This window comes from Pieris napi, chromosome 1 (assembly GCF_905475465.1).
Source record: "Pieris napi chromosome 1, ilPieNapi1.2, whole genome shotgun sequence".
Classification (NCBI taxonomy): Eukaryota; Metazoa; Arthropoda; class Insecta; order Lepidoptera; family Pieridae; genus Pieris; species Pieris napi.
The window spans coordinates 5,535,299-5,563,156 of NC_062234.1; the positions used below are offsets into that span (position 1 = coordinate 5,535,299).

Consider the following 27,858-nt stretch of genomic DNA (forward strand, 5'->3'; position numbering starts at 1 on the left):
TTGATATTTCTTTCAAAAGCGCTAGGACCCCACGGATGTGTGAAGACTGAAACTTAATTAAAAAAAGTTGAAAACAATGAAAAACAAAGGCTGTATGACTTGTGAAAAAGTCTCCGATGTCTTTGAAATAATAAAATATATTATCTCGATTTTATCTGTGACCAATTCATGTAATAAAAATGTGACTATTTCAAAATTGATGTTAGATGGTATCACTTGAAAATCCGTCAAATTTTTTGGCATGGTTGAATTTTGCGAGGTCGAGTAAGATACAACCGCTTTATTGAAAATATTTATTATTATGAAAATGGAGTGGAAACCTGAAGAAGAAGGATTAAGACAAATTTTAACTCTGTTGAAGGAGTCCCAATCGCCAGACACTGCAACTCAGAGAGCAGTTCAACAAGTATCCTTTTTGCAACCGTAGCCTCAATGTATTCGGCGTGGATGTTTTTTGTTTAAATTATTATAGTATTATTCAATTATTAAGCTTTATTTTGTAAAATGTAATGTATATGTTCTAAAATTTTAGATTAGAACTAAAACACTACGTGTTCATTTATAATCCACGCTCTTGATAAAATCGATTTTTCCGACATGACACTGTTTGACAGCTTTCGATTTCCTAATAATGTAATTTCAGAAATTAGAGGAATTGAATAAATATCCAGATTTTAACAATTACCTCATATACGTCCTAACAAAACTGGTTTCGGAAGAAGAACCGACAAGGTCACTTAGCGGTTTAATTTTGAAAAATAATGTAAAGTCACATTACAATAGTTTTTTACCGGAGGTCGCAGAGTTTATTAAGCGAGAATGCTTATCTGCTATCGGCGATCCATCACCATTAATTCGAGCTACTGTGGGAATCATCATAACAACTATTGCCAGTAAGGGAGAGATTACATCTTGGCCTGAACTCTTACCTTTATTATGTCAAATGCTTGATTCACAAGATTACAATGTTTGTGAGGTATGAAATCACTATATCTATCATTAATCTGTTATTGTCTTAAGTTTCATTCCATAGGAATAGAAATGTTTCTATTAATTGTTTGTTTTTTTTGTATTCTAGGGTGCTTTCGGAGCACTTCAGAAAATATGTGAAGATACGGCTGAACTTCTAGATAGTGATGCACTAAACCGACCATTAAATGTCATGATACCTAAATTCCTACAGTTTTTTAGACATTCTTCTCCAAAAATAAGATGTCATGCTATTGCTTGTGTCAACTTCTTTATTATGAGTAGGACACAAGCACTTATGTTGCATATTGATGCCTTTATTGAAGTAAGTATATATTATTTGTTTGTATTCAGTTACCTATTATTTGCAGTAGATAAATTTAGATGATCTAATTTTTGTTTCATAACTTACCACATATCAAAGACCATGCTCACATTTTCAAATAAATTAACAAATTAAAAAAATACTATTAAATATGAACATAGGGTAATGTGTGTATCAGAAGTAAGCAATATCATTGACTTTTTGTTTTTTAGAACCTCTTCTTTCTTGCAAGTGATGAAGATCCAGACGTACGGAAAAATGTTTGCCATGCTCTAGTTTTACTGTTGGAAGTTCGTTTGGATAGACTTACACCTCATCTGCCAAATATCATTGAGGTAAGTGTTAATAACCTTAATAAATATTTAATTCTGTACCAAGAGATAAGATAGTTAAAATGTGACATTTAAGAAATTCTTCAGTAACACTTCAATATATAAAAATTTCACCAAACATTCTGACTATTGAGACTTTAAAAAACTCTGTCTTCAACAGTCAATAAAAACACTGAAATATATGGGAATATATGTATATTTTATTGTTATTTAATTATGTTATCATGGGTGGGGGATAATTTTTCAAGACTAAAAAAAGCTGTTGCATGAACATATCACTCGAGCGCGTCAGATATTGATAGCATCCTACTTATTTTTAATAATGTACGTATGTTAATCTTATTGTTTGCATGTTCGGGTGGTCATAGGTAATGCTCGAAAATTTAAAAAAAAATTAAATGAGCGCTTCAGATTTTCTGAAGGCATTCATGTTAAGTGACCCTAAAAAAAGCTCTCATCTATTAATCTAACGATTTGGATGTGACGCAAATTCGCGGCCATTATGGAATGTACCAAAAAAATCGCCATTTTGAAATAATCAAGCGCTTCGGATTAAGATATCTATGGTTCATCTTTATGTCCTAGACATGCTGTCTCATAATATGATTCGATCAAAAATCATTGAACTTAATTGATTGAGAAGCTCAGGAAATAGCATGCATAAAAAGTGTATGTTGTTCAAGTAGAATACTTGTACTTATTATAAAATAATTTAAAACGAAACAAAAACATCATAAAATCATCTTAATAAACTTTTTTGCAATTGATCGCCTGCAAACCAGGTCATTTTGAACTTTCCGTGGACAACTTTCCATAAATAGTTGGTAAAAGATTAGTAATTTTTGCATTATGGGTATTGCTCACTTGGGTCCGCAACACTTGCTGGAGTAACTCCGATAGACAGGGTGGTAAGTGGCACGCATCGTAATTCCAGATACTCAAGGAAAAGGGTTGTGATTTGTCTTTCACCTTGTAGGTCTTATTGAAGATGGCAATCCTGGCTGGATTGACATCGTTTAACTTTTTCAACCCATACAAGTGGAAGTAAAAGACTGATGTTAAAAGAATCCTGCACATTATGCTCCGTTCAGAACCGAAATCTAGAAATATTTTTGAAAAATTTCTGAATTCATCATAAATTGCAAAGATTTCTTTTTCCCTCGTCGGTATATATTTTTGTAATGTAAATTTTATTGTTTTTTGCCAAGTTGTTTCACTACAAAATACACACTTTATGTTAATATCACTCATAGTTAATATTTTAAAACTTTAATTTACATAAGTTATATTTAAATAACAAAGTAAGCCAAAACGTTAGACAAACATTGGAATATATAATAATAATAATAATATCATGCCACGAAAGAGCAACAGAAGCCAGAGTGGAGACAGAGTTAGAGAAAAAGTGAGAGAGGAATACGAACGCGGAGAGGGGAATATAGGCATCATGCAGCTGCAAGTATTAAAGTTTATCGACGAAATTTGTTACTTGGCTTGTGAAATTCGTCAGATTACATCTGTGGCCATAGGTCAGAATATGATAAATGCATGCACTTATCATTGTCTGATCTATGACCACAGATATATTTCTCGTCATCCTTGAAAATTTTTTTTTCCAACTTTGCAGCCCTGCCCTTTCTTTACGTCACTTGCAAATTGTCAGATTAGTGAAATATACACTTTTAGCATGTAATTAACTCACCCTAGCTTAATCAGACGCGGTCGAGAATTTCTGATGATTTTTTTTTACTAATATAATCCTTTGTCCTTGACGGGCGGCCATAAAGGGGCTCATATTTGCTGGAGGTACTTAACCGGGCACAAGGTATCCCACCTTAAGTACCTCCTTTATATCAATCTGCCACGCTTTAGTAAATCCCGAATTCCCCGCTTGGTCTCCTCTACTATAATATCGTTTCACTTACAGTATATGCTGCTACGGACCCAAGATGCGGAAGAGGCTGTTGCATTGGAAGCATGCGAATTCTGGCTGTCACTAGCTGATCAAAGCATCTGTAGGGAGGTAAGTGGTTGTGTTTTGAAAAATACACAGCACGGCTAGGTAAATTTTTAATATTCAGTTACACCCCTTACGCCCGAACCCAATAATTAATCCAAAATCATCCATCAGACCATGACAGTCGATCGATCTCCTATCTGCATCCCAATAACCAAACCTTACGAAGACAATCCATTTTTAGAGACGGGTAAAATGCTCTTTTTCGTGAAACGAAGTCAATCCATTTTACCGAGTTTTCACTCATATTTGATAATCAATATAAACCAAATAAAGTAAATAAAACCGTACAAATAACCTTAAAATATACATGAGTATGTTTAAAACATAACAAACAGTTAGGTATTTTAATTTAAAAAAAAACTGGTGTATGTTAAAGTCTGTTATAATAATTAACTGTTGAAATCGAGCTTTCGTCAACTGTCATTTTCATACAAAGGTCTATCCACAGACACCGATACGACCTCCCATGGGTAGCTTGTATCGACAGATGGCTATTACAATCCGTCGATTGGTTATTGGCACACTCGTTACAACATTTGGATTAAGATTACAATCTCATGATGGTGGTTTATGGATTGAGATAGGTTATTGGGTTCGGGCGTTACTTAATACGTTTACTGTCTGGTCCATAACTGGCTGTGTGGAACTTTAATGTCATTGCAACATTTTTGCTTGTTCCTTTTGCATCTATAGAGTAGGTTGCATGACAAACTGTTACTTAAAACTCTTCGAATCATTGCGATAAATCGCGTTTGAATAAAAGTCGTTTAAACAAAATTCCTGTAATTACTAGGTTCTAGGCCCTCGTCTGCCAGCGCTTTTGCCAGTTCTAGTCAGGGGTATGCGTTACTCGGACATGGATGTAATTCTGCTTCGCGGTGATCGTGACGACGACGCAGACGAAGAAGAGCCAGACAGAGACGCGGATATACGGCCAAGATTCCACAAACCTCGCTCACATACCATCAAACATAATGGTATATCAGCTTTTTGTATCCCATTTCAGTATGAAAGAGATTTGACACCTATTTAGTCCATCATCTAAATAATAATTTATTCTAATTTATCTCTTGTTATCTCGATATTTGACAAAAATTAAGATATTATCTTAATATATATAAATTACGTGTCACGTTGTTTGTCCGCTATGGACTCCTAAACTACCGAACCGATATCAATCAAATTTGCACACCGTGTGTAGTTTGATCCAACTTAACAGATAGGATAGCTTACATCTCAATTTTTACCCGCAATATTATTTTATTGCAAAATATTTGTTTCTTATTTGATAGTCATAATTCTAACAGATGACGCTGTGTTGAAAGTACCAACCTTTCACATAAGCTACAATTTAATAGCATAACCACCAAAAAAGCATGGTGGTCCCCATTACTGGTGTTCTCCTACCGTTTCCCTTAAATAGATTACTACTATGTAGTATAACAAAAACCTTAGCCACAGCAACGCTTGGCCGAGTCAGCTAGTTAGACAATATAAAGTAGCTAATGCTTTATTGCCTCTTGTTTAGTTGGCGGAGGTGATAGCAACATGTCAGGTGGTGGGGAATCGGATGATGAAGATGATGGTGGAGACACAGACAGCTCTCTCTCTGATTGGAATCTTCGGAAATGCAGTGCCGCTGGTCTGGATGTGTTAGCTAATGTATTTGGAGCAGACTTACTTCCCGTGTTGTTCCCAATACTTAAGGAAACGCTCTTTCATGATGATTGGGTTATCAAGGTAAGTTAAAACAAACTGATATTATAATTTGACTAAATTACGTAGGCCTTTTTAATGGACAATTGTATATACTTGGTTAATTGATTTACAGTCCCCCGTACCGGGGCAACTTATACAAGTGACGCGGAGAGTATGAGTGTCGGTTCGAGAGGTGCAATGGACCCCTTCTCTCTAAGGCGGCCCCTAGACCTACAATAACATTGTACAATATATTTAATTGTGCAATGAGATTGAATTGCGTTTTGAATCCAAACGGTGCACAATAATAAGAACTGCAAATTGTGCAATTATTTCTTGTTCAGTCGGAGAATAGTTTGATCCCGAGCAACATGTCCACACAAGATTTAGCTGCAGCTGTAGTGTTATTGCTTGTGGCTAAGCGTAAACGTAAACGAACACGTCGTTGGTCGAAAGATTGGTACACGAAAAGGCCAAAATACACTCACGAAAATCTCTTAAAAGACTTGATGTTAACTGAGGAAAAAGACTTCAAAAAAATTTGCGTGCACGCGTGTGTCCACCTTGCCGACGAAACACAGACTAAAAAATATTGCGCAATACTGACCCTACACGACGCAAAAAATTCTATCAATCTTCAATATTTGTTTAATCTTTATTATTATTAATCTTCCCTAGACGATTAATTATATTGCATAATTTTCAATATTGCGCAATATAATTGATCGTCTAGGGGCTGCCTAAAACCCAACGTCCCAATCTGATAAGGATTGTTCCTAGCACAACTTACGTGTTTGTTATATATTTGTTTAATTTACAGGAAAGCGGCATTTTAGCTCTGGGTGCTGTGGCAGATGGGTGTATGGTGGGAATGGTGCCACATCTACCTGATCTTGTGCCATACCTTGTGTGCTGTTTGTCTGAGCGTAAGGCTCTCGTACGATCTATCACTTGCTGGACTCTATCACGATACTCCCATTGGATCGTATCTCAATCTCATGATCTATATCTACGGCCTGTTATGACTGAGGTGAATAGTCTTAATATTTTTATTTAAATTGAGAAACCCAATAGTGTAATTAAAACAAGTTGTAGATTATTCTAATGGTCAAGAAAATCAAATTTTAGCTTAAAGCTTCAAAGACTCCGACTTAATGGCTGGTGTTTTAAATGATGGTTTTAGTTCTCTCAGGCTCAAAAGCTGATTATAGGTATTCCTATAAAAAAATTAACATAAATATTGTTCTTAGTCTTCAGTAAGTGAAACATAATTTTGCTAGAAATAGCACTGATGATGTCGGGTAGGTAACTCACATCTGGAAAATAAAAATTGTAAAGAAAAATATATATGCTCTGACGATTGACGCTCTTAATAAATAAATAACAATTTAAATGATAATAAAGTATATTATTTTAAACATGTTGAATATTTCAGTTATTGAAACGCGTGCTCGACAACAATAAGCGCGTCCAAGAAGCAGCGTGTTCCGCATTCGCGACCCTCGAAGAAGAGGCTTGTACTGAGCTCGTTCCATATCTGGGACACATTCTGCAGACCCTGGTGTTTGCCTTTGGCAGATATCAGCACAAAAATCTTCTAATACTATATGATGCTATCGGCACCTTGGCTGATTCTGTGGGACATCACTTGAACAAGCCAGAATATATAGGGTTGTTGATGCCTCCGCTCATTACAAAGTGGAATGTTCTTAAGGATGAAGACAAAGATCTTTTTCCTTTACTTGAGGTAGGAAAGAAAAAAATAATAATAAATAATATGCATTTATAAAATCTGTAAAATATGTAAAATTTATTTCATTATTTGGACATTGAATTTCCAAATAACAATACTATATCGCCCAAATTATAAAATTTAGAATAAACATAGTACCGAATATTTATAAAAAACTAGTGGACCCGACAGACGTTGTCCTGCATGATATTTCAAGCAATTAGTAAAGCAAAGTATGAAAGTACTGACTGCAGCGCCATCTGGCGGGCTGATTTGTGTATCTAAACCATTCCCAGATCCCCTTGAACACACACAAAAAATTTCATCAAAATCGGTCCAGTCGTTTGAGAGAAGTTCAGTGACATACACACTCACAGAAGAATTATATGTATATAGATAACGAAATAAATTTATCTATTAATCGTGTAGTTATGCTTAATTGAAATTTCATTATTTAACATCATTTTGTTTTTTATTTTACTATGTACACAGAGAATTTAATAAAAAAATATTTTTGCAGTGTTTATCATCGGTTGCAACAGCTCTACAGTCAGGATTCCTTCCATATTGTGAACCTGTATTCAGAAGATGTGTATCTCTCATTGAACAAACGTTAAATCAGAACATTGTACGTATAATATCAAACTAACGTCTATAGTACTATTTTGTCTCTTTCTGTCAAATTGTCTTTACACTGTTATGAAAAGACACAGCTTTAGGTTAGGTTAGGTTTTATTAGAAGTTGGCAAGTTTTTTTTTTTTTAATTTTATAAAACGGGGGGCAAACATTAGGTTCACCTGATGTTAAGTGATACCGCCGCCCATGGACACTCTCAATGCCAGAGGGCTCGCGAGTGCGTTGCCGGCCTTTTAAGAATAAAACAAGTGTTTTTAACATCCTTTTTACAATATGTGCTAATGCAAGTTGGTGTTACTTAATACCTGCCCGTTTCCCAATTTTTAAAGTGATACTAGAGTGATAGAACAATTTTTTTTTGTTTTTAGTTGCTTATACCTAATAACAAATATCATTTTAGGCAAACACACAGAGCCCGGAACAATTCGACGCCCCGGATAAAGACTTTATGATAGTTGCCCTTGACCTCTTAAGCGGGTTGGCTGAAGGCCTGGACGGTCACATCAACCATCTGGTGTTGAATTCGAACCTGATGCAGCTGCTTTACCAGTGCATGCAGGACCCCATGCCTGAGGTACATCCTGTATGTTGCGCTTTACTCATGGGAATGTAGGGTATTGAGACTTTGAGAGGGTATTGAATATAATATAAAGATATAAATACTTTTTTTTGTTAGGACGAGTGCCGACTTTTATGCTGTACGAACAAATAATAATTTCAATTCATTTAATATTTACAACTTAGGGAGCGTTCAAGTATTACGTAATTTATTTGGGGGGGGGGGGGGGGGGGGGGGGGTTGTGTCCTTTTGTAAAACGTTACGATGCGGGGCGGGGATTAAATTACGCGTTATTGTTAATATTTTTTTCGACTTACACCACATAATAGTAACTAAAGAGTCACTAGGTGGTCACGAAACGTTTTACTATACTTGGGTACTGAAAAACGTTACGGCGAGTTACATGGGGGGGGGGGTCAATAATCTCCAAAAATTGCGTTACGTAATACTTGAACGCTTCCTTAGTCAAAATTAAAGTTTTAGTATTGAAAATTACATGTGGTAGTAACATGGTTTTTTTATGAGCAAGTAGGTTGTTGGATGTAATTGTTTGCCGGGAAATTGAACCGAGGACCTCTGAGATAAATAATAAGAATAATCATATCACTCAATATTCTCTCAAAGTGCACAAAACAACCATTTTTATTCACTTACTTTTATATTTATATAATTTATCATTATTTAATTTGCATCGTATGTATTCTAATACTTCATATTTCTGTTTATTATGTTATAAGTATATATATTCATAATAATATATTAGCTTAAAATTTCTATCAGCTTATAAATATAATGTTCTTTAATAATTAATACACGAATTACTAACATTGGGGTTTGGGTAATTAATTACTTTAAATTTTGCCAACCAATATAATATCCAATATTTTAGGTGCGCCAATCATCTTTCGCGTTGCTAGGGGACCTAACTAAGGCGTGTTTTCAACACGTGCACCCATACATTCCGGAGTTCTTGCCCATACTAGGCATGAATTTAAACCCGGAAATTATATCTGTGTGCAATAACGCCACTTGGGCGATTGGGGAAATCAGTATTAAGCTTGGTGAGTAATAGTCGTTTTTTTTAATGTATTGCCATGAGCAGCGAATATGCCACGTCGCTGTGTGAAGGTTAACTTACATGTCTATATTAAACTTTTAAATTTATATCGTCAAGTTATAAACCTGTTTCGCGATTTTTTATGTGAAAGTAGCAGACCGGCCAAGCGTTGCTGTGGCTAAGGTTTTTGTTATATTACATACTAGTAAACAATTCAAGGGAAACGGTAGGAGAACACCAATCATGGGCACCACCATCAACCATGCTTTTTTGGTGGTTATGCCATTAAATTGTAGCTTATGTGAAACGTTGGTACTTTCAACACAGCGCCATCTGTTAGAATTGTGACTATTAAATAATAAACAAAATATTTTGCAATAAAATAATATTACGGGTATAAATTGAGATGTAAGCTATCCTATCTTTTAAGTTGGATCAAACTACCCACGGTGTGCAAATTTGATTGATATCGGTTCGGTAGTTAAGGAGTCCATAGCGGACAAACAACGTGACACGTAATTTATATATATTAAGATAGTACAATTTTTTAAGAAAGTGTATAATTTCAAATTGTTTATCCTATATTCATAATAACTAAATGTGTTTACTAAAAATTGAGTAATTTAGTAAAAATATTGCAATTAGGTAATTGTTTATTTTGTTTACCTCTGTAGCAAAATTAAATGTCTCAAATCAATTAAATTGTTTAGTCTATCTAATAGTCAAATATAAGATTTCTTCTTTACAGCTCGATTCTACGAAAGGTTCCTAGAAAAGTAGTTGTAATATAGGATTTAATGAAAAATTTAAAGTATCGTGTTTTTTTCAGGTCCGGAAACATCAAAATATATTCCATTAGTTTTGAATCACTTGGTTGATATTATTAATCGACCCAACACACCTAAAACACTATTAGAAAACACAGGTAAGTTCAATTAAGATACATATAGCATTTAAATATAAAAAAATCAATTTGAGTTTAAAACGTAAGCTAAATAATGAATTAATCTATGATTTGAAAACAAATATTAATTTTTAAATATTAATAAAATTTTGTTAATTTTATCATACATAAAATCTCACGCGTATAAATTGAGCTTGGCTTTTGTTGTTAATTGAAAAAGCATAAACTTAACATAATCAGGCACCCTTTCTACTAAATATAGAACATAAAAAATTACATATCGCATATAAAAAAAGTTTGAAAATTTAGAAATGTGCGATCTCTCACCGCTTAGTATTTTCAAACAATAACATTTTTACTGTTTAATGAAATAAAGCAATGTTCATTGAAATAAAAGCAGTTCATAGCTTAATAAGTATATTTGTTTATATTAATTTAAAATTATTTTATGTGCTGTTACCGATATTACATCCCCACGTTCCTCATGCCATTATATGTATTTTAGATAAAAATTTCTAGTAAAGTGTAGTTAAGTGCTAGAATATTTAGGATCGATTTTCTTTTAATATTTTAAAGATTGTTTTAATTTATGGGGATTTTTGTAAATATCACAAGTAGCTAATAGAACACAAGTGTGGGCCTGACTGAAAAGGTGATTTTGATCTTTATTTTGGGCATGAAACGTTTCTGTACACTAAAATGGTTGAGGATTCGCTTGTATCGACCCAAAGTCCACACCTCAAAACATGTATTTTATTTGTATTTAATATGTATTCATGAATAATTTCATTACAGAGTTTTATTGACTCGATTAAAAGTATGATAAAAAATCTTATGCCCAATCAAAGCCACCTTTTGTATCGTATATATTTAATTTAATTAGTTATATTAATATTTGGTAAATTATTTCTTCGTAACACTGATTGGTTGCTGTAACTTGATTATATAAGTGTAATATGTTTTGGATGGTTTGTTGATTTGTTTTATTGGTTTTGTTCTCGGTATGTCGTGGCGTAGCGATAACTATCGGTCGGCTAGGTTATGTGTGCCCCCACGACGTCGCACCCGTTTTACAACAATTTGTACGCCAGTGGTCTGTAGTCAAATTTTTTTTATTACTTTATATTACGATTAATTTGTTCGATAAGTTTATAGTATTATTTCGATCGTGGATGGTGTTGGCTTATTGATATGTGTTTTATTATTTTCTCATTTATGTTGAGGCTGGCATGTTTATGTACAGAAGGGAGCACACTTTGAACAAGTTATAGTTGGGATGGGGAAACTATCGTTTTATATTCCGTGTTACCTATGTGTTGAACACCATCCGCTTTCTAAATATATATTGATGCTAAATTTCTGTACTACTCAACCAAACTGTAAGGCAAATTATACACTAAGCCTTGTATCAAACATTTTTGAAAAATCAATTTTATTTGCTTTCAGTTTGGTAAGCTCATAATATGTATTTTAATTATTTCTCTTTAAACATTCTCAATCACTGATATATTATTCCACAATAACCATACTTATTTTGCTTTTGCCCCTTATTTATTTAATAATTAGAGATTTATTTTAATTCTTATGAGTTTTTTATGGTTTTTTGCGGTTCATATTTTTGTATTTATACAACTTAAACTATATTTACAACAATAAGTTGACTATAAATGCAAAAATATTGAACCTTAAAAATACACAACAGTCATATGTGTCTATTTAAATAAAGTTTATTTAATTAACTCAAATTAGAGAAAAATTACTAACAATGTTTGAGTTTTGTGTATTTGGACATGAGAAGCTTATGGTAGTCCTCTCCTCAATTTTAACAATACGAGCGATATCAAAACAGGTGTACATCGCTGCGGAATATCCGCGACAATGAAGAGAAAGATTCAGCATTCCGAGGCATTTGTCAAATGATACAAGTGAATCCCGGGGGCGTGGTCGCGGACTTTATGTTCTTCTGTGACGCGGTTGCCTCGTGGTCCCATCCGAAAGAGGATTTAAAAGAAATGTTTACGAAGATCCTTCACGGGTTCAAGAACCAAGTGGGAGAGGAGAACTGGCGCCAGTTTACCGATCAGTTCCCTATGCAACTGAGCGCGCGGCTTTCCGCCATGTGCGGGATATAAGACTCTACGACTCGTTAAATGGTAAGAAAATGTAATATACGCTAAAAAATTGCGAAAAAGTACCTACTTTGTTTCCATTCTATTGAATTTATTTAGAATCCGATTCGAAGGACCAAAGTGTATGGGGTCCAGGGGTATGTTTTAAATAATACAAAATATAAATTTTACTCTTTATTAAAAATTAGTTACGTTAAGCAGAAAAACTACTGCTATCTCGCTCTGACACGTTAGATACTGTACTAAATGCACTGTGACATGGATATTATTTCTGTTTCCGTCTGAATCCATCCTGAGAGATATATTTATTGGATTTAAATTTGATTACGTTAATTCCAGGGGAACCAATGTCAGCAGGGTCGGGGAGACATTGCATGGCCGGGAAAAGGCCGGGAGGGTGTGCCAACAATTCTGTGACGCTTTAGTGCTCCTTACACGTGTATTACGCGGCATCCACTTAACTGACAGAAGTCTATGACTCGAGGGGAAACGCACATGGGAAACGGGGTGCTAGGCTTAGGAAACCACGTTGCATGCTTACGTGGGCACATATATTGCAGTCGTTCTGCCTCTAGTTTAGTACTTCACGGTTACAGAGCTGAAACTCCGACTATCAAAACGAGGCAACGTTGTCATACTACTTGGTTGTAGGTAGAATTCGGCTCTTGATTGCTAGTGAATCGGAATGTTATATTGCATGAACTTAGTCATTAGTGTACGTGTGACGTACTTTTCGAATTGGTTTTTTAATTTTTCAGTGGTTTCGGAGAACGTTTTCTAAATGTCTACCTAAATTTCGTAGTTGATTTCCAAAAATTTCAGCTTAGGTTATGTACTCATAATGTGGTTTGTTTTTGACAGAAGCCTGTAATCTGCTCAGCATAGATTTTGTGTTCACATAGTAACTAACCCTTGTCTATATAATTTATAAATATTACAAAACTTGTGTTTTATACGCATTTATCTGTTTCACAACTAGTTTTATATGTATTCTATAAATAAAATTGTACGTGTTTAATATAAATTACAAAGACTTAGTGAAATCGAGAATTTATGTCAACTGTGATTTGTGACTGGTTTATTTCGAGTAATATTTAATTATGTGTATGTTTATGTCTGTGACGCGTCGATATCGCTTTGATAGTTTTTAATGTGGGTATCTGCTATATAATACCAAATAGTATTTTTAAATGGTTTATTTTGTTTGTATGTTTGTTGATCGCACGACTAACATTTTGAAACCTTAACCGAACACTGTATATCGCATGTAACAGGTTTATAGATAGAGTTAAAAATAAAAAAATAGATTTTGATAAAGTTCCTACAACATTTAGTCCAGTTAGTAAAAAATGAAATGCTCGTGTTAAGTTCTCGACAAGTTGTTGTGTGATCAACTATGAATGATTAACGTGTATTTAAATAAATAGATTTCAATATTATGTATATGTAAATATATTATTTCGTTGTATTTTAATGTAATAATTATATGCAATTAAATTGTTACTTTTTATATTAAAAACTTAAAAGTCTGACTTTAACTACTTGTTATGTCATTTACGTACAGATACTCAACGCCAGCAAACTTTTTTTTATTGTTTGGTACATATGAAATTAATTTTATAGTAATTGAAATTAACACTAACCATGTTAGAACGGAATTGACAAATTTGACAATTATAGTGAATAACACTAAAAGGAGGTTTGCTTATTTGAGTTCTAGTGATAAATAGATAACATTTGCAATATTGTATTAGTAGTTTTAGTTTGGATCATGAGCATTATTTCGGGGATACAATTTTAAACATTCCTTGGGGCTTGAATAGGGTGATTTAGTTTTGAGTCAAAAATGTACGTAATACAATATTTCATTTAACGATTAACACAGCTACAAGTAGCGGCACGAAACTCTAGCGCTGACCGTTATTGCGCAGAAGTAAAAAATAAGGTACCTGAGGGGGGCTAGCGGAATGAAGAGCGTCGATTGGCTCTCCAGTCGCATTTTGTCCCCCGCGCGCCAGTACACATGCGCAGCAATGCCCTCCACGTATCGGCCAGCGCTAGACTTACGTGCCGCTGCCTATATGTTGTTTGAAATATTTGATTATGTAAATCCCTGTCCCGAAAATCCTGTGAAGTTCCTACCCCGATTCCTTTCTAGTCCCACTCCCTGTGATGTGCCAACGAAGCCATAATGTGCAAAGCGCTCACTTTACTTTCAATTTTTATAGTCTAGTCTCACGTTTCAACGTGACGTTCACAAAAGGCAGCCCGTTATTAAAATGTAAGAATTCACTTCTCGGCGTCGCATTATTTTCTAAGGATTTAATTTACGCGAAACTACGGGTGTCTCAATTTATTTTTAAGATTATTAGATATTTTCACTGTATATTTTTATTGTAGTATTTTGTTCTGAAAGTGATAATAGCTTAAGTGACCGATGCGTGAGTGAGCGGCGTTCGTAAGGCACCATTCCTTTCCTCAAGATTCATTCTCAAATAATTAACATTGCAAGTATTTTGTTAAGAAAATTATTTTAAAGATATAAGATACTAATTCTATTTCAACATAAATTAGAAATAAAATTTTTATGTTGTTAAACATAATGTGTGAACATTAAACACAATTGTACAACTACCAGCACAGTTGACATTATCCCATCTAGAAAAATCTTTCATATTTATCGGAAGCAGTAGTATGAATGATTTTATTTTTAAATTTAAAGTTGCTTTATCGCATAAATACTCATCAATTTGTATCTAGATCATATTTTATATTCGTTACCGTCGAGCCAAATTATATGAATCATACTTTCGTATCTATTTTGATATCTATATTATATTTGTAATGTTTATAATGTATTTTCATCATTTTATATTTATGTTTAACGAGTAAATTACTGTCATTAGTGTATCCCGTTGGCATGATTTCAGTGTTGTAGATGAACTGGGTATATTGCAATGTTGTGTAAATGAAGTGGGTACAGCGTGCTTTTAATGTTGAACGAGTTCTTTTCTACCTCGAATAAGGCCTAACGTACGTTTTACCAGCTATCACAGGCAAAATCAACGTTTGTAACCAATAATTTTAATAAACGTAATTGTATCATTTCGCTCAAAAGGAAATCTCTTTCTAAGAGAGAAGTACGACCGTTTCTTTATATGACGCTTTTGTTTAGACAAAAAGAACCCAAAACTTTCAACCCATCGTAAGATTTCTGTGTGAAATATATAAATTTCCGTTTTGTATTAAAGTCGTATTTGTACTCACTGTTTGTCGGAATTGTACATACATACCTAATCAAGGCACGACGTGCGCTACACTTAAGTATTTAGTACGTAATGTAAGTTCTGGTTGTATCATTGACCTCACCGTGAAATTCTTTTACCATACATTTCGTTAATAAAGCACTCATTGTTCAGTTTGTCGTTTAATTAAAGTCCATTTATAGAATTCTGTAATTTTTAATCACACCTTAATTAAGTAATTCATAAATGTTAATCAAATATATAAATTATTTCTTAATTTATCTCGAGTATTTAAAAGGTAGTTAAAATCTGCCCTCCACTTATTGCACACCAATAATAGATTCGATAGAAAAAGATATCTTCGGCCGTGGAGGTTGCGTAGGCGTATAGTTCGTGAGTAAAGCCGCTAAGAGATGTCTGCAAAAAATTGCAGCATGAGGCGGTTCTGGGAACGACTGTGGCAAGTCCCGCTCAAGAGCTGCATCCGCAAAAGCACGTCGTTTACGAACACGTTCGGACCATGCGTCTTCAGTGGCGGTTGGCTGGTAGTTACCTGAAATACATATCTTATATATATAAAAATGAAACCCGTTTTCCGTTGTCACGACATAACATGAAAACGGCTTGACCGATTTGTCTGATTTTTTTTTAATAATATTCCTTGAAGTACGAGCATGGTTCTTACGGAGAAAAATTAAAAAAAAATTGAGTGAAAAAGTCTAAAAAAAACACTTTTCTATATTCCCATACAAAATATTCGTAATAATATTTAAAACCCAATTTGAACTTTAATACCATAGCATACAGTTCAAGTGTTAGTGGAGGGGTTCCGGGAAGGTAAATGTTTATTTTTTGACATAATGTATTTGTTGTCTTATCAATTTTTTTTTATCTTACTAGCTAGAATCCAAATAGCAGAATAAGCATTTTAAACAAATAAAGAATCGACTGTTAGGCGGTACGATGTTCGCCAGGCCAGCTAGTATTGTATAAAAAAGGGTTCTTAAAGAAGAGTTTCTTTGAGCGAAAAGTTCAAATATTTGAAATGCAAGAGATAAAATGCCGAAACTAACATTGTTTAATACGAATTTCTAAAATATAATTTTTTGGCACTCATCGGATATCATTAGCGCGGGCGGAAAGACGTGTTTACAGACAACATTGTAATACGACACCGCGACAAAGAGCCGCCTCCGAGTTCTCTTGTAAAACAATATTCACATTTTTTACTACTCATAAAAATAGTTAAAAGATATTTAGTCTTGTTGTTAATAGACAGTGAAATGTTACCGACTCTTAGATGACAGCTTTTGTTCTTTAATGAAGGGGACATGAGATGGGTCGTTTGAGTTTTTATTACGCGAAGTGCCTATTTTTAATTGTCTGAAGAGTATCTTTTTACATCGCGGCAAATTACTGAGTGTTCAGAGGTTACCACACTTTCTAACATCACTTCGTAAGTTTTAATTTATTTTTAAATAATTTTTACTATATCGGACTTGTTTACAACTTCTCAGTCACACTGCCAAAACAATGTAAATCGGTTTTTGTTTTAATAAATGGGTCTAAATACACAACTTTAGTTAATGTTCCAAACAAAATATTTATTCAGCTAATTCGCATTGTTCGTTTCATTTGTGAGAAACGAAACAGACGACAGTGTCGACTCGCTTACAACAATAACAAAGTCTGAGTGGCTGACAGCTTATACGACACATTTTCTATTATTAACCACTTTACATTTGGAACAAAACAAAGTACTAGGTAATTTTAATCATACTTATATTATAAACGCGAAAGATCGTAATGGATGGAGGTTTGTTAAACTTTCACGTAAGAACTACTGAATGGATTTTAAACTTTACAAAAATATAGCTTATAGGTACATCAGAATAACACATGTTGTGTGATATGTGTGAATTGTCCAAAATATCAAGTAAGTAGCCAAAAAATCTACCATCTGCGAGCTATTGCGTGTGCTGCCAAAACCACTAGTGTTATACAAATTGTAATGTATGATGGAATATTTTCTTAAATATTCCTACAAAAAAGCCTGCCACAGTATGTATATGTTAACGTAAAATTGTAAAAACCGTTAGATTGTAATCTATCGGTTATCGGTATTCGGTAGATTGTACTACACTAACTTAGTTATCATTTAAACTTCTTTGGTCAATTACAGATTAATTTTACTTCCCAACAATTTCATATAACTACCGAATAATAATACGTTAAATTGCAAGCAGTATGTTGAGTTGACAATCTTTCGACAGTTTACAATCTCGCGAGATAGATTACAATCTAACGGTTTTTACAATTTTACGGTGACATATATATAGTATCTTATGTGTAAGCCATTGTAGACAAAATAGCGAACCATAACTACAATAAAAATTGATAATTTATTTAAAATGCACATTTGGTAGTAATAAATTGATTCCTAAATGAAAATAGATACTTTTATCGCTTCTCGTATTTAAAGTAGATAAAAAATGTATTTCACGCTATGTAGCGTTTGGACAAATATTATTTTAATCCTGCGCAGACGCAGTCGCGGGTATCAGCTAGTAATTTATAATTATGTTCTCTTACTTTATTAATAAAGCTCTTAGTATATTAGCTTTCAAATAAATTACGAGAAAAATGTGATACCTAGAATACAAAAGGCCTTAGTGTGAATATTAACTGGGTACTTAAATTGATTATTAAAAAAACTGTTATAAATAAATTAGCTGTTATTTTGATGTGAGAACGATACTTGTTTCATCGTGTACCTAATCGAATCAAAATCCTGGATTTAATGAAGAAGCCTAATGGCCTGCGCGTGTGATTTTTTTACCCAGGAACTTTTTATCGCATTTAACACTCGCTTATGTCGGACAGAAGGTTGACCTATATAAAATAAAAATTATCACGATACGGACACAGAAATCTGAGGCCAAGACTAAAGATATACATATATTTAAAAGTCACGCACATACATTCGTTCATTTACATGCAAAAAGTTTGATGAAATGGCGTTAGTAGTTTGTGACATGTGCGCGTATCTCTTACCTAGGTTTGTATGGTGCACAGGAAAGTTGCGAGACATTTGTACGCAACGTAGACGAGCTCGATAAGCTCTCTTTCGCGCCGCCAGCGCAGCCGCTTCACCCTCGCGAGCCGTGCGTCCTGCGCTTTGCTGTCGGCGTAGAGCCACCTGTGGTCATTAATTGGATAACTATATATTGGAATACCTATTTATTATAATTTAATCGGAAAGATATAATGACAGTAATAGGTAATTATTATTTAGTTCATTCATTCCATTAGTAAAGTTACTTTAACATTATATTTAACGCAACAATCTACTGTATTTTCACACACCGTATTTGTACCTTGTACACATTCAGTCCATGTAAGGTGCAATTTAGCCTAAGTACAAGGTGTCTCAAAAGAAAGTTCATATTTAGTTGAACGATTTAAAAAAAAGTAATTTGATTATAGGCACCAAGAAGTCTAACATTTTTACACAACGCTCTAAATTGACTATAACTGTGCACCCCCTTTCGACTTCAAAAAAGAAAGGGCCGATAATTCCTAGCGCTGACATCGCAGCCCATACAGTCACTATAGGCGAATGAAGGAGTCTCTGATGCTTGCACTCCAGTAGCGGCAATTCTACTTATTTACGTGTCGCTCAAGATGAAAATGAGCTTCATCCGATAACAAGATGTTGGTAAACGTTGAAAAGCGCTCAATTACCTGATTTACGAAGTCAAGCCTCTGACTGGCATGTTGGGGCTTTAATTCTTGCACCAATTGATTTTGTAGGGGTGCAGCTTTAGGTCTTTAGGTAAAATGCGATGTAATGAAGATCTATGCACATTTAAAGCACTAGCGTAAATAAAGCATAAAATATGTAAACTTTCTTTTGAGACACCTGTTATTACCGCTAGCATGTTGATAGATTCTACGGGCGACAAAACTTATAATAATGAAGCGTCAGATTTGAGTTTATATTATATAAAAAAAAAAAAACGTTCAAAGCCCCTCCGTCGTAAATTGAAGCAATGACGTCCGACTTAAACTTAATCTAATAATCATGGACATTTCTAGAACGTCGTGACAAATGAAAAATTACGAAATTAATAGATTTAGAATGAAACTTAAATATAGGTAAACAGTGAATAATGCAGTATTAAAACTAAATTACAATAAAAACTTAAATCTCATTAATGAACAAGATTACGATAAATAGGAAGACTTATAAAAGTTATCAATATGATAGCCTATTCAAAAGGTTATTAAAAGTAGCATACGCGAGCCGCATGTACGTATAATTTTATTTTAGAACTATACAGTTACCTGTAGCCTGTAGGAATGCAGAAAATTTAGCTTCTGTATCTAACCCTAAATAATTGCAATACCTCAATTCTTGCTATACATTCACTCACTACTATGTTTGCGTCATTGTTCTTACTGTTTGTGGCGTAATACTTGAATTGAGAAGAGGCAGTTAAAGTAAATTTAGAGTAGGTATTGATTGATTTAAGAACTGAGAGTTAAAATTAATTGATAGTTAAGTCCTATTTTACAGTCCCAGATGGACAGTTAAATACTGGACTTGGAATTCTTCCAATGGTAAGTATACATACGCACCTGGGCAGCCATAACCCGTTGTCTTTCTAAAACCAGAAGACATCCTGGACATCGACAGTCACGCCAGCGGCACAAACGTTTATGTCCCTTCAGACAGGAAATCACTCCATGGTTTCTGCAGCGAGCGCACTTTGGAGTCCGCAGAGCTCTCCGTGTTATCACTTCTTCACGGATTTCACTTGACATGATGATAAAGTCACTCCATTAGTAATTCAGGAAAAATAACTTCTAACTTCTCGCTTCTACATTATAGTTCCACTTTGATTGCGATATATTTAAAAAAAAAAGTCGCTATTTCTACCGGACAAACGATGTTACTCTGAAACTTCTTTTCAAAGATTGATAGCTGAAATGTCCTGATTTATGTTTAGATCTTGGCAAGCTCCGCCCAACTTTTATACTATTGGCCAATAAACAGATGGGCGGATAACTGTAGAACTTTGTATATCTAACACTATTTGAAAAGTGATACATTTATGATTTGTTGTTTGTTTCTAAAGATCACGACAGCTGTGTATAATAGTAGCAAAAAAATAAAAACAACTGGTAAAGTGAATAAGAACTTGTCACGTGACGTTCCTTTCTAGCTGATATTTTGATTCAATAAAACAGCGCTTTGGATTTTAAAATCGTGCTTTTTTTGCAATAATGTTATTATTGTACTTTGTTTGTTACTTTTAAAAGTTACATATAAAGTTCAAAAACTTTCCCTAAACTACTAATGCAATTTCTTTATGTACATTTATTTAATTTAAATAAAAGTTACGTAATATTGGAACAAGTATTATTAACATAGAAATGATTTTATTTCAAATAGTAAGTATCATGATGAAAATAATACGCCATCTCGGGAGACGATATCCAATTAGCTCTCATATTTCACTTGGAATAGCCACTGTCCAAGATGTGTTTCGTTATTATTTGTCTTGTCTCTTTAATTAAAATAGTAGAAAATAAATGAATCATCTAGTTGTCGTTCTGTGATGTCTACGTGTATGTGTGTGTCATATTTTTTAAATAATAATTCAATTAGGTACCTACTTAAAATACTAATTTAAAAGATATATCTTGCCCATGGGTATTGCATTCCACTTAATATCTATCTGCTAAGTTAATGAAATGAAACTATGACAGAATTTTGCTTTAATTGGGAGTTACTGTTGTAACAAAAAAAAATTAAGGTGGATAAAACGATTTTGTTTATAGAAACGTAGATTAAACAAAATTAACGCTACATATCTAAAAAACAATAGTCACAAACCTTTACACTACATATACTATTTACACTCACGCACTGATACACTCACATATATTAAACACTATTCTAGTGCGATCTCACTTTATCTCATGGCTCATGGCTACAAACACGTCACAAGTGATTATAAACATTTATTCAATCTCGGCTTTACTGCGAATTTCTTATCCCAAGTAAATTATAATTTCTCGAAGTGTACGGAAAGTATCTGGTTACTCATTTATGGATAGTCAGACTACAATCATGTACGAATTAGATAACATACAAATAGCCCAATCTAATGTCCATACTATAAATGACTTTTCAAGACAGACAACCATACAAAAATCTGATTTCACGATAATATCACAAAATATAAGAAGCATTTACAATAATTTTGATGATCTTTTAATAACTTTATCTGAGTTCAAATTTCAAGCTGATGTAATAACACTGACCGAGGGATGGATCGATCCACACAAGCCTATACCCCAAATGGATAACTACACTCACTTCGTTACAAGCCGCCATCTAAATCGTAGTGATGGCGTAGTTGTCTACATAAAATGCAACCATAAAACTATCGTTCAAGAAATAAATTTAAAACATGCATCTTGCTTACAAGTCAAAGTAGGTAACTATACTATGTTGTGTATTTATCGCTCCCCGTCTAACCTTAACGCTGAAAATTTTATAGATTCATTAAATAGTCACTTAGTAACTTTACAAACTCAGAATAACATTATAATAACAGGAGACATCAACATAAATCTAATACAAAAATCCAGTGAAACATCTCAGGAGCGCTCGAACCGATTACATTACCTCAATATGCTAGCCATGCATGGCCTGCTCCCGGGTCATACACTGCCTACTCGAGATAGCAATTGCATAGATCATTTCATACTAAAACTTGATAGGTGCATAGGTACGTGTGCGTCTATTACCGTTATTGTCTATTGATTCTACAGTTACTGATCACAAAATGTTATTCTTAAAACTATCCTACCTCGCTAAGTCGAATTACAATACCTCGAAAATTAAATCTTCAATCAACATGGAAGGCGCTTTAAGTTATTTAAAAAACAGCAACATAAATGATCTAATTTACTATAATAACCCTATAATCTTAACTAATAAATTAATATCTATTTTAAAGCAGTGTATTCAATCCAATACTATCACTAGAGCTATCCCGAATAAGGAACGCCTTATTAAACCATGGATTACCTTAGGAATTGTTAGATGTATTCGTAATAGAAATGCTATGCAAGCAAAACTCCGAGCTGATCCTCATAATGAAATTCTTAAAATTACATACAGGAGATATAGGAATTTCTGCAATAGTTTAATAAAGAAAGTCAAACGTAAATATGAAAAAGAAGACCTTGCTGAGAGTATAAAAAACCCGAAAACTTTGTGGAAGAAAATAAATACCCTCACTTATCGTAACCAACCTAAAACGCAAAATCTAGAATTACTAAATTTAAATGTTTCTCCTCAAAATTCGGTTAATTTGGTAAACGATTATTTTTCAAACATTGGTAAAAACTTAGCTAAAGAGATAATTCCAGTTACGACGTTACATAATAGAACAGATGTGATTAGACCCAACTGTTCCCAGGTCTCGTCTTTTGTGCTTCTAGAAACTGACCCTCATGAAGTATACCTGACTATTGTGAGTCTCAAAACTGACAGTGCTCCTGGCTGGGATGGTATAAGCACCAAGTTTCTTATATATACTAGGGAGCTAGTTGTGCCCATAATTACTCATTTGGTTAATCTCTGCTTCCGACAGGGAGTGTTTCCACCTGCGCTAAAACAAGCAATTATTACACCTGTGTACAAGAATGGTAACAGAGAAGATGTTTCAAATTATCGCCCAATCTCCGTTCTCACTGCCATATCAAAAGTACTTGAAAAATTAATTAATAAAAGACTAATTACCTACCTCCAGAAGTATAGTCTACTTTCAGACTCACAATTCGGTTTTAGACAGGGTCTGTCAACCGAAGATGCAGTTACCTCACTATCTTGTCATATTGTTAATGAAGTTGATAAAGGTAATAAATGTATCACAGTTTTTATCGACTTAAAAAAGGCATTTGATACGGTTTCTGTCCCTATTCTGGTGCAGAGACTAGAGAACATTGGTATTAGGGGTATTCCACTCACACTGTTCGCTGATTACCTCAGTGAACGAAAGCAAGCAGTTAAAATAGGTCAATACATCAGCGAACAATCTGACGTCACATATGGGGTCCCACAAGGTAGTGTTCTGGGGCCGACCTTATTCTTAATCTACATAAACAGCTTATGCGATTTAAGAATTGATAGTGGGAAAGTCTACTCCTACGCGGATGACACTGCTGTTGTCTTCACTGGGAAAACTATTGACTCGGTGCGTCGACATACAGAAATAGGGCTTTCCAAAATAGATAACTGGTTAAGAGAAAACTTATTATCATTAAACGTAAGTAAAACTAACTACATTTTCTTCACTAAATACAATAGCGCCCAACCTCAAACAGATCTAGAAATAAAAATACATAACTGTAGCACCAGTGTAAACTGTACATGTAAAACTATAAATAAAGTTCATCACACTAAATATCTAGGAGTGGTAGTTGATCAAAGAATGTCATGGCATGAGCACCTAGAACAAGTTATAAGTAGGATTCGAAAGCTTATTTGGACATTTAAAACTCTAAGGCACATCGCTGACAAACATCTACTAATACAGATATACACATCGCTGGCTCAGTCAATTTTAGTGTACTGTATCCCAGTTTGGGGGGGTGCTACAAAGATGAAGTTCCTGGAACTGGAGAGGGCACAAAGAATTTTACTAAAAGTAATGATGTTTAAGCCTTATAGATTTTCCACCTCTGATCTTTATGCCTCTTGTGGTGTCTTATCGGTCAGGCAACTGTACATTTTTTGCACTACCTTAAGATTGCACAAGTCTCTTAAATATGATGGTCGCAAACTGAGCAAAAGACGCAAATATACTGTTGCTCCTGTTGAGAGATCTAAATCAGTTTTTGCTATGAGACAATTTCAATGCCAAGCTGCTAAACTTTATAATAAATTAAATAAAATATTAAATATATACACATTGAATAAACATGAATGTAAAACGTCGCTACTTAACATCCTAGAAACATTTAGCTATGAAGACACTGAAGCCTTTGTAGGTAATCATGAATCATAATACACTAGTAAATAGTCAACTTCTACAATCAGTCATGAAAATTCATTCTCATAAACACACAAACACACACACACACATACACATACACACATATATCATTATTCACATTTTAACCTTAGATTATGTTTAGTAAATTGTAAAATTGTAATACTTAGCTTAGCTATACGTGTTAAATTAAATTATAATTAGTTAGTACACCTATGTAATGGAAGAGCGGGTTCTCCTAACACAAGTGCTTATGCGCTTAAAAGGAGGTCCCAATCACTTATCAGCTATTGTAAAATCTTTGAGATAACGAATAAAGATTTTATTTATATTTATTATTTATTATATACCGCCCTGTTTGAAATACCTAGTTTCGGTTTTTCAGTTTTTATGGATGTTAACCGACATCAATAAAAACCGAATGATGAGGTAAACCATGTGAAGTGTATTTTTTTATATAAGTACCTACACAGGTGTGTAGCCTGAATATCCTGAGTTCGATTCTGGCGAAACAAGAATTAATTAAGGTAAGGCACTCTTGCCAAAATAATTATGTTTTATACCTACTATACTGGTTTGTTTCTTAAAGAGAGGAATTGTGATATATGCACTACCTATTTGGTAAATAAAAACAAGGTTTGAAACAAGATGTTATTGTGGCTTTAATCGTGAGCTGATGGACCGCATCGTTGTAATAGTTAAACAATGATCACTCTGTTAACGTATCGGTTTTCTTTACGGGCGCTTTGCTTTCATTTTACGAACCATTGCATTTGATTAAAGCGTTTAACGCAGGCGTACCTACTATAACTATTGATACAATAAATTTATAGGTACTATTTCTCATGCTAAAATTATGCTGTACCTATATATAGTTTTATCACTTACTAGATGACAAATTATAAAAGTTAAACATGTAGGCACTGTCGTTGAACAATAATAAACAAATCCCGTATAATCTTTATATCATCAAAATTTTGGTAGCTCAGTATTGACGTATCATCTTTATATTTGACGGCTCCTTGGTCTAGTGGTTAGTACCCCTGACTGCGAATCCAAGGGTCCCGGGTTCGATCCCCGGCTGAGACAAAACATTGATGTGATGAGCATTTGGTGTTGTGCTTAGGTCTTGGGTCTATCTATGCATAATATGTATGTATATCCGTTGCCTAGTACCCATAACACAAGCTTCACCAGCTTAGCATGGGACTAGGCCAATTGGTGTAAATTGTCCAATAAAAAAAAAGAAAAAAAAAAGAAAAAAATAATGGGTACGTTCATACTGTAGAACAAATTAAATCATAATCCTGATTAAGAAATTACTTAAAAGCAATAATTAATGACATGTGGAAATATATAAATGACAATTTTTTTACAAATTATTTATTTAATCACTTTTTCGATTTCATTTTCTTCTTAAAAGTCTTAGGTATGTCCCCCAAGTGGAGCAGAGGGCATCCAGCGTATAAAACCAGCCTTATCGGTTCTTCGACAAATCGATAATATTGACCACAGATAATAAATGTCCCTCTAGTTGACTATGAATTCGCTTTCAGTAATAAATGTCTTTTCTTCAAAGCACTTATCCAGCCAGTCTTCATAAACAATTTTTGAACAAAGGTGAGCAAAATCATTTTTTCCCCCTCTTCGAACTACGATATGAGTAGGATTCTCGTTAATATCACAGATAGTAGCGCCATACATTTTTGCCAATGTAGAATGTATTGAATATTCGACAAAATGTATTGCACATTTCCGTAAGAAAGAGAACGGGTTTTGTTCGCCAAATAACTGTTCGTCAATGTATAACATTTCAGATGTTGTGAGGTATATGGGATCCTGAAAAAAATATTATACTGTGACATATTATATATAATATATACTCGTAATATAATGTTACAGACACATATCAATTCAGGTAGCAAAAATTATTGCTAAAAAGCAAAACTCCGTTGCGCGATCATTATTAACCATTCATTTTTTTAAATTGCCCCGATCACTTTGATGAAATTTGTACTATAAGGACAATAGATGTCATTTCTGATTCTGTTGTAGGTATAACTGTCCAGACATTTGCACTATTTCTATCTACGGGGTTCAAACGCACGACCTTAAGATTATGATCATCACTATACCTCAGTGCATAAGTGCATAAGTGAGGAGATAAAATTTTATAAGAAAATAAAACACATGGGCGATAAGATTTATATTTCTAAATGTAGCCACATATTATTTTGTTTTAATTTATAGATCTAAGTTATGTGTCAATGCACTTAATATGTTTTATATAGGGGGTAAACGGGCAGAAGGTTCGCCTGATGTTACGTAAGCGTAAGTGCCACCTCCGCCAATTGTTAATCACATTGCTACCCTTTAAAGTTTAAGCATTGGTACGCTCTTTTTTTGACCTAAGTCGAATTGTTGAGTTATATTATATGCCTCTTTGAATAGAAGTCGTCGGCGGATACGATCTTTTTCATACTATACTTGAAATTTTACCGACGCAATTGTGATGATTAAATCCCCGAAATCTTTTATATCTGTTTCGTGATTTGTTTCTTTTGTAATAGGTGAATGAATTCTATAATAATGTACTCAAGTAGGTGATCAGTCTTTTGTGTCTGACACATGTTGACTTATTGGACCTAAGGCATGCCGGTTTCCTCACGATATTTTCTTCGTCGTACGGGCGAGTGTTAAATGCGCATATAGAAAGTCCATTGGGCAGCTGGTGATCGAACCTACAACCTTAAGAATGAGACCACAGTTCTGGTCTCTGCTTTCACTAGATTAACAATATTAACTCTGTATAGAGCTAAGCTTACCGCATTGTCCATTTTCTTCAAACATTTCTTCAACGTTTCTTCATCTATTTCGTCTCTATAGCTGTCTCCAAATTCATCATAATCAAGACTAAGCTTCATTCTAGTTAAATGTCTGCTTGACAACATGTCTAATGGTGAGAGGGAACACGGTTCTTCGGATTCAGGAAGAGATCGCAACCATGATGTACTGATAATATCGAATTTTTCAGTTTCTATCAACTTCCGAACCCGGAATGTTAATGTTCCTACGACGCAACACCAAGTTTTCGGACCTGATGAATAACTGATTAATTATCATTAGCAAAGTAAATCAATAAAAACCAGTAGCACTACAACCGTTTAAGGCCTGGGT

The 27,858-nt window shown here is 34.0% G+C and overlaps 2 protein-coding genes across 7 annotated transcripts in view; one reads left to right on the forward strand and one right to left on the reverse strand.

Annotated features, from left to right (window-relative positions):
* Window positions 1-129: 129 nt before the first annotated feature.
* LOC125063070 (transportin-1) lies at window positions 130-15,780 on the forward strand. 3 transcript variants are annotated; one of them, XM_047669311.1, is made up of 16 exons: window positions 134-406; window positions 644-976; window positions 1,079-1,294; window positions 1,507-1,629; window positions 3,554-3,649; window positions 4,440-4,623; window positions 5,175-5,386; window positions 6,165-6,374; window positions 6,780-7,091; window positions 7,597-7,704; window positions 8,114-8,296; window positions 9,162-9,333; window positions 10,159-10,254; window positions 11,251-11,326; window positions 12,083-12,386; window positions 12,702-15,780. In XM_047669311.1, the coding sequence occupies exons 1-15, from the start codon at window positions 302-304 to the stop codon at window positions 12,363-12,365; spliced, it is 2,709 nt and encodes a 902-aa protein (XP_047525267.1). In that variant the 5' UTR covers window positions 134-301; the 3' UTR covers window positions 12,366-12,386; window positions 12,702-15,780. The 3 variants fall into 3 exon arrangements, with proteins under 3 accessions (XP_047525283.1, XP_047525267.1, XP_047525275.1); XM_047669319.1 differs by having other exon boundaries at window positions 136-406; window positions 8,114-8,287; XM_047669327.1 differs by lacking the exons at window positions 11,251-11,326; window positions 12,702-15,780 and having other exon boundaries at window positions 130-406; window positions 12,083-12,304.
* LOC125063090 (DNA ligase 4) overlaps window positions 13,113-27,858 on the reverse strand; it is a 26,112-nt gene continuing 11,366 nt past the window's right edge. The window contains exons 12-13 of one of the 4 annotated variants that reach the window (XM_047669334.1): window positions 18,662-18,806; window positions 13,113-16,160 (exon numbers count right to left, since the gene is read on the reverse strand). In XM_047669334.1, the coding sequence (XP_047525290.1) occupies window positions 15,928-16,160; window positions 18,662-18,806 (378 nt within the window). In that variant the 3' untranslated portion in view covers window positions 13,113-15,927. Of the gene's footprint in view, window positions 16,161-18,661; window positions 18,807-25,923; window positions 26,521-27,506; window positions 27,790-27,858 lie in introns of those variants that run through there. The other 3 variants (XM_047669333.1, XM_047669332.1, XM_047669342.1) reach the window with 3 other exon arrangements.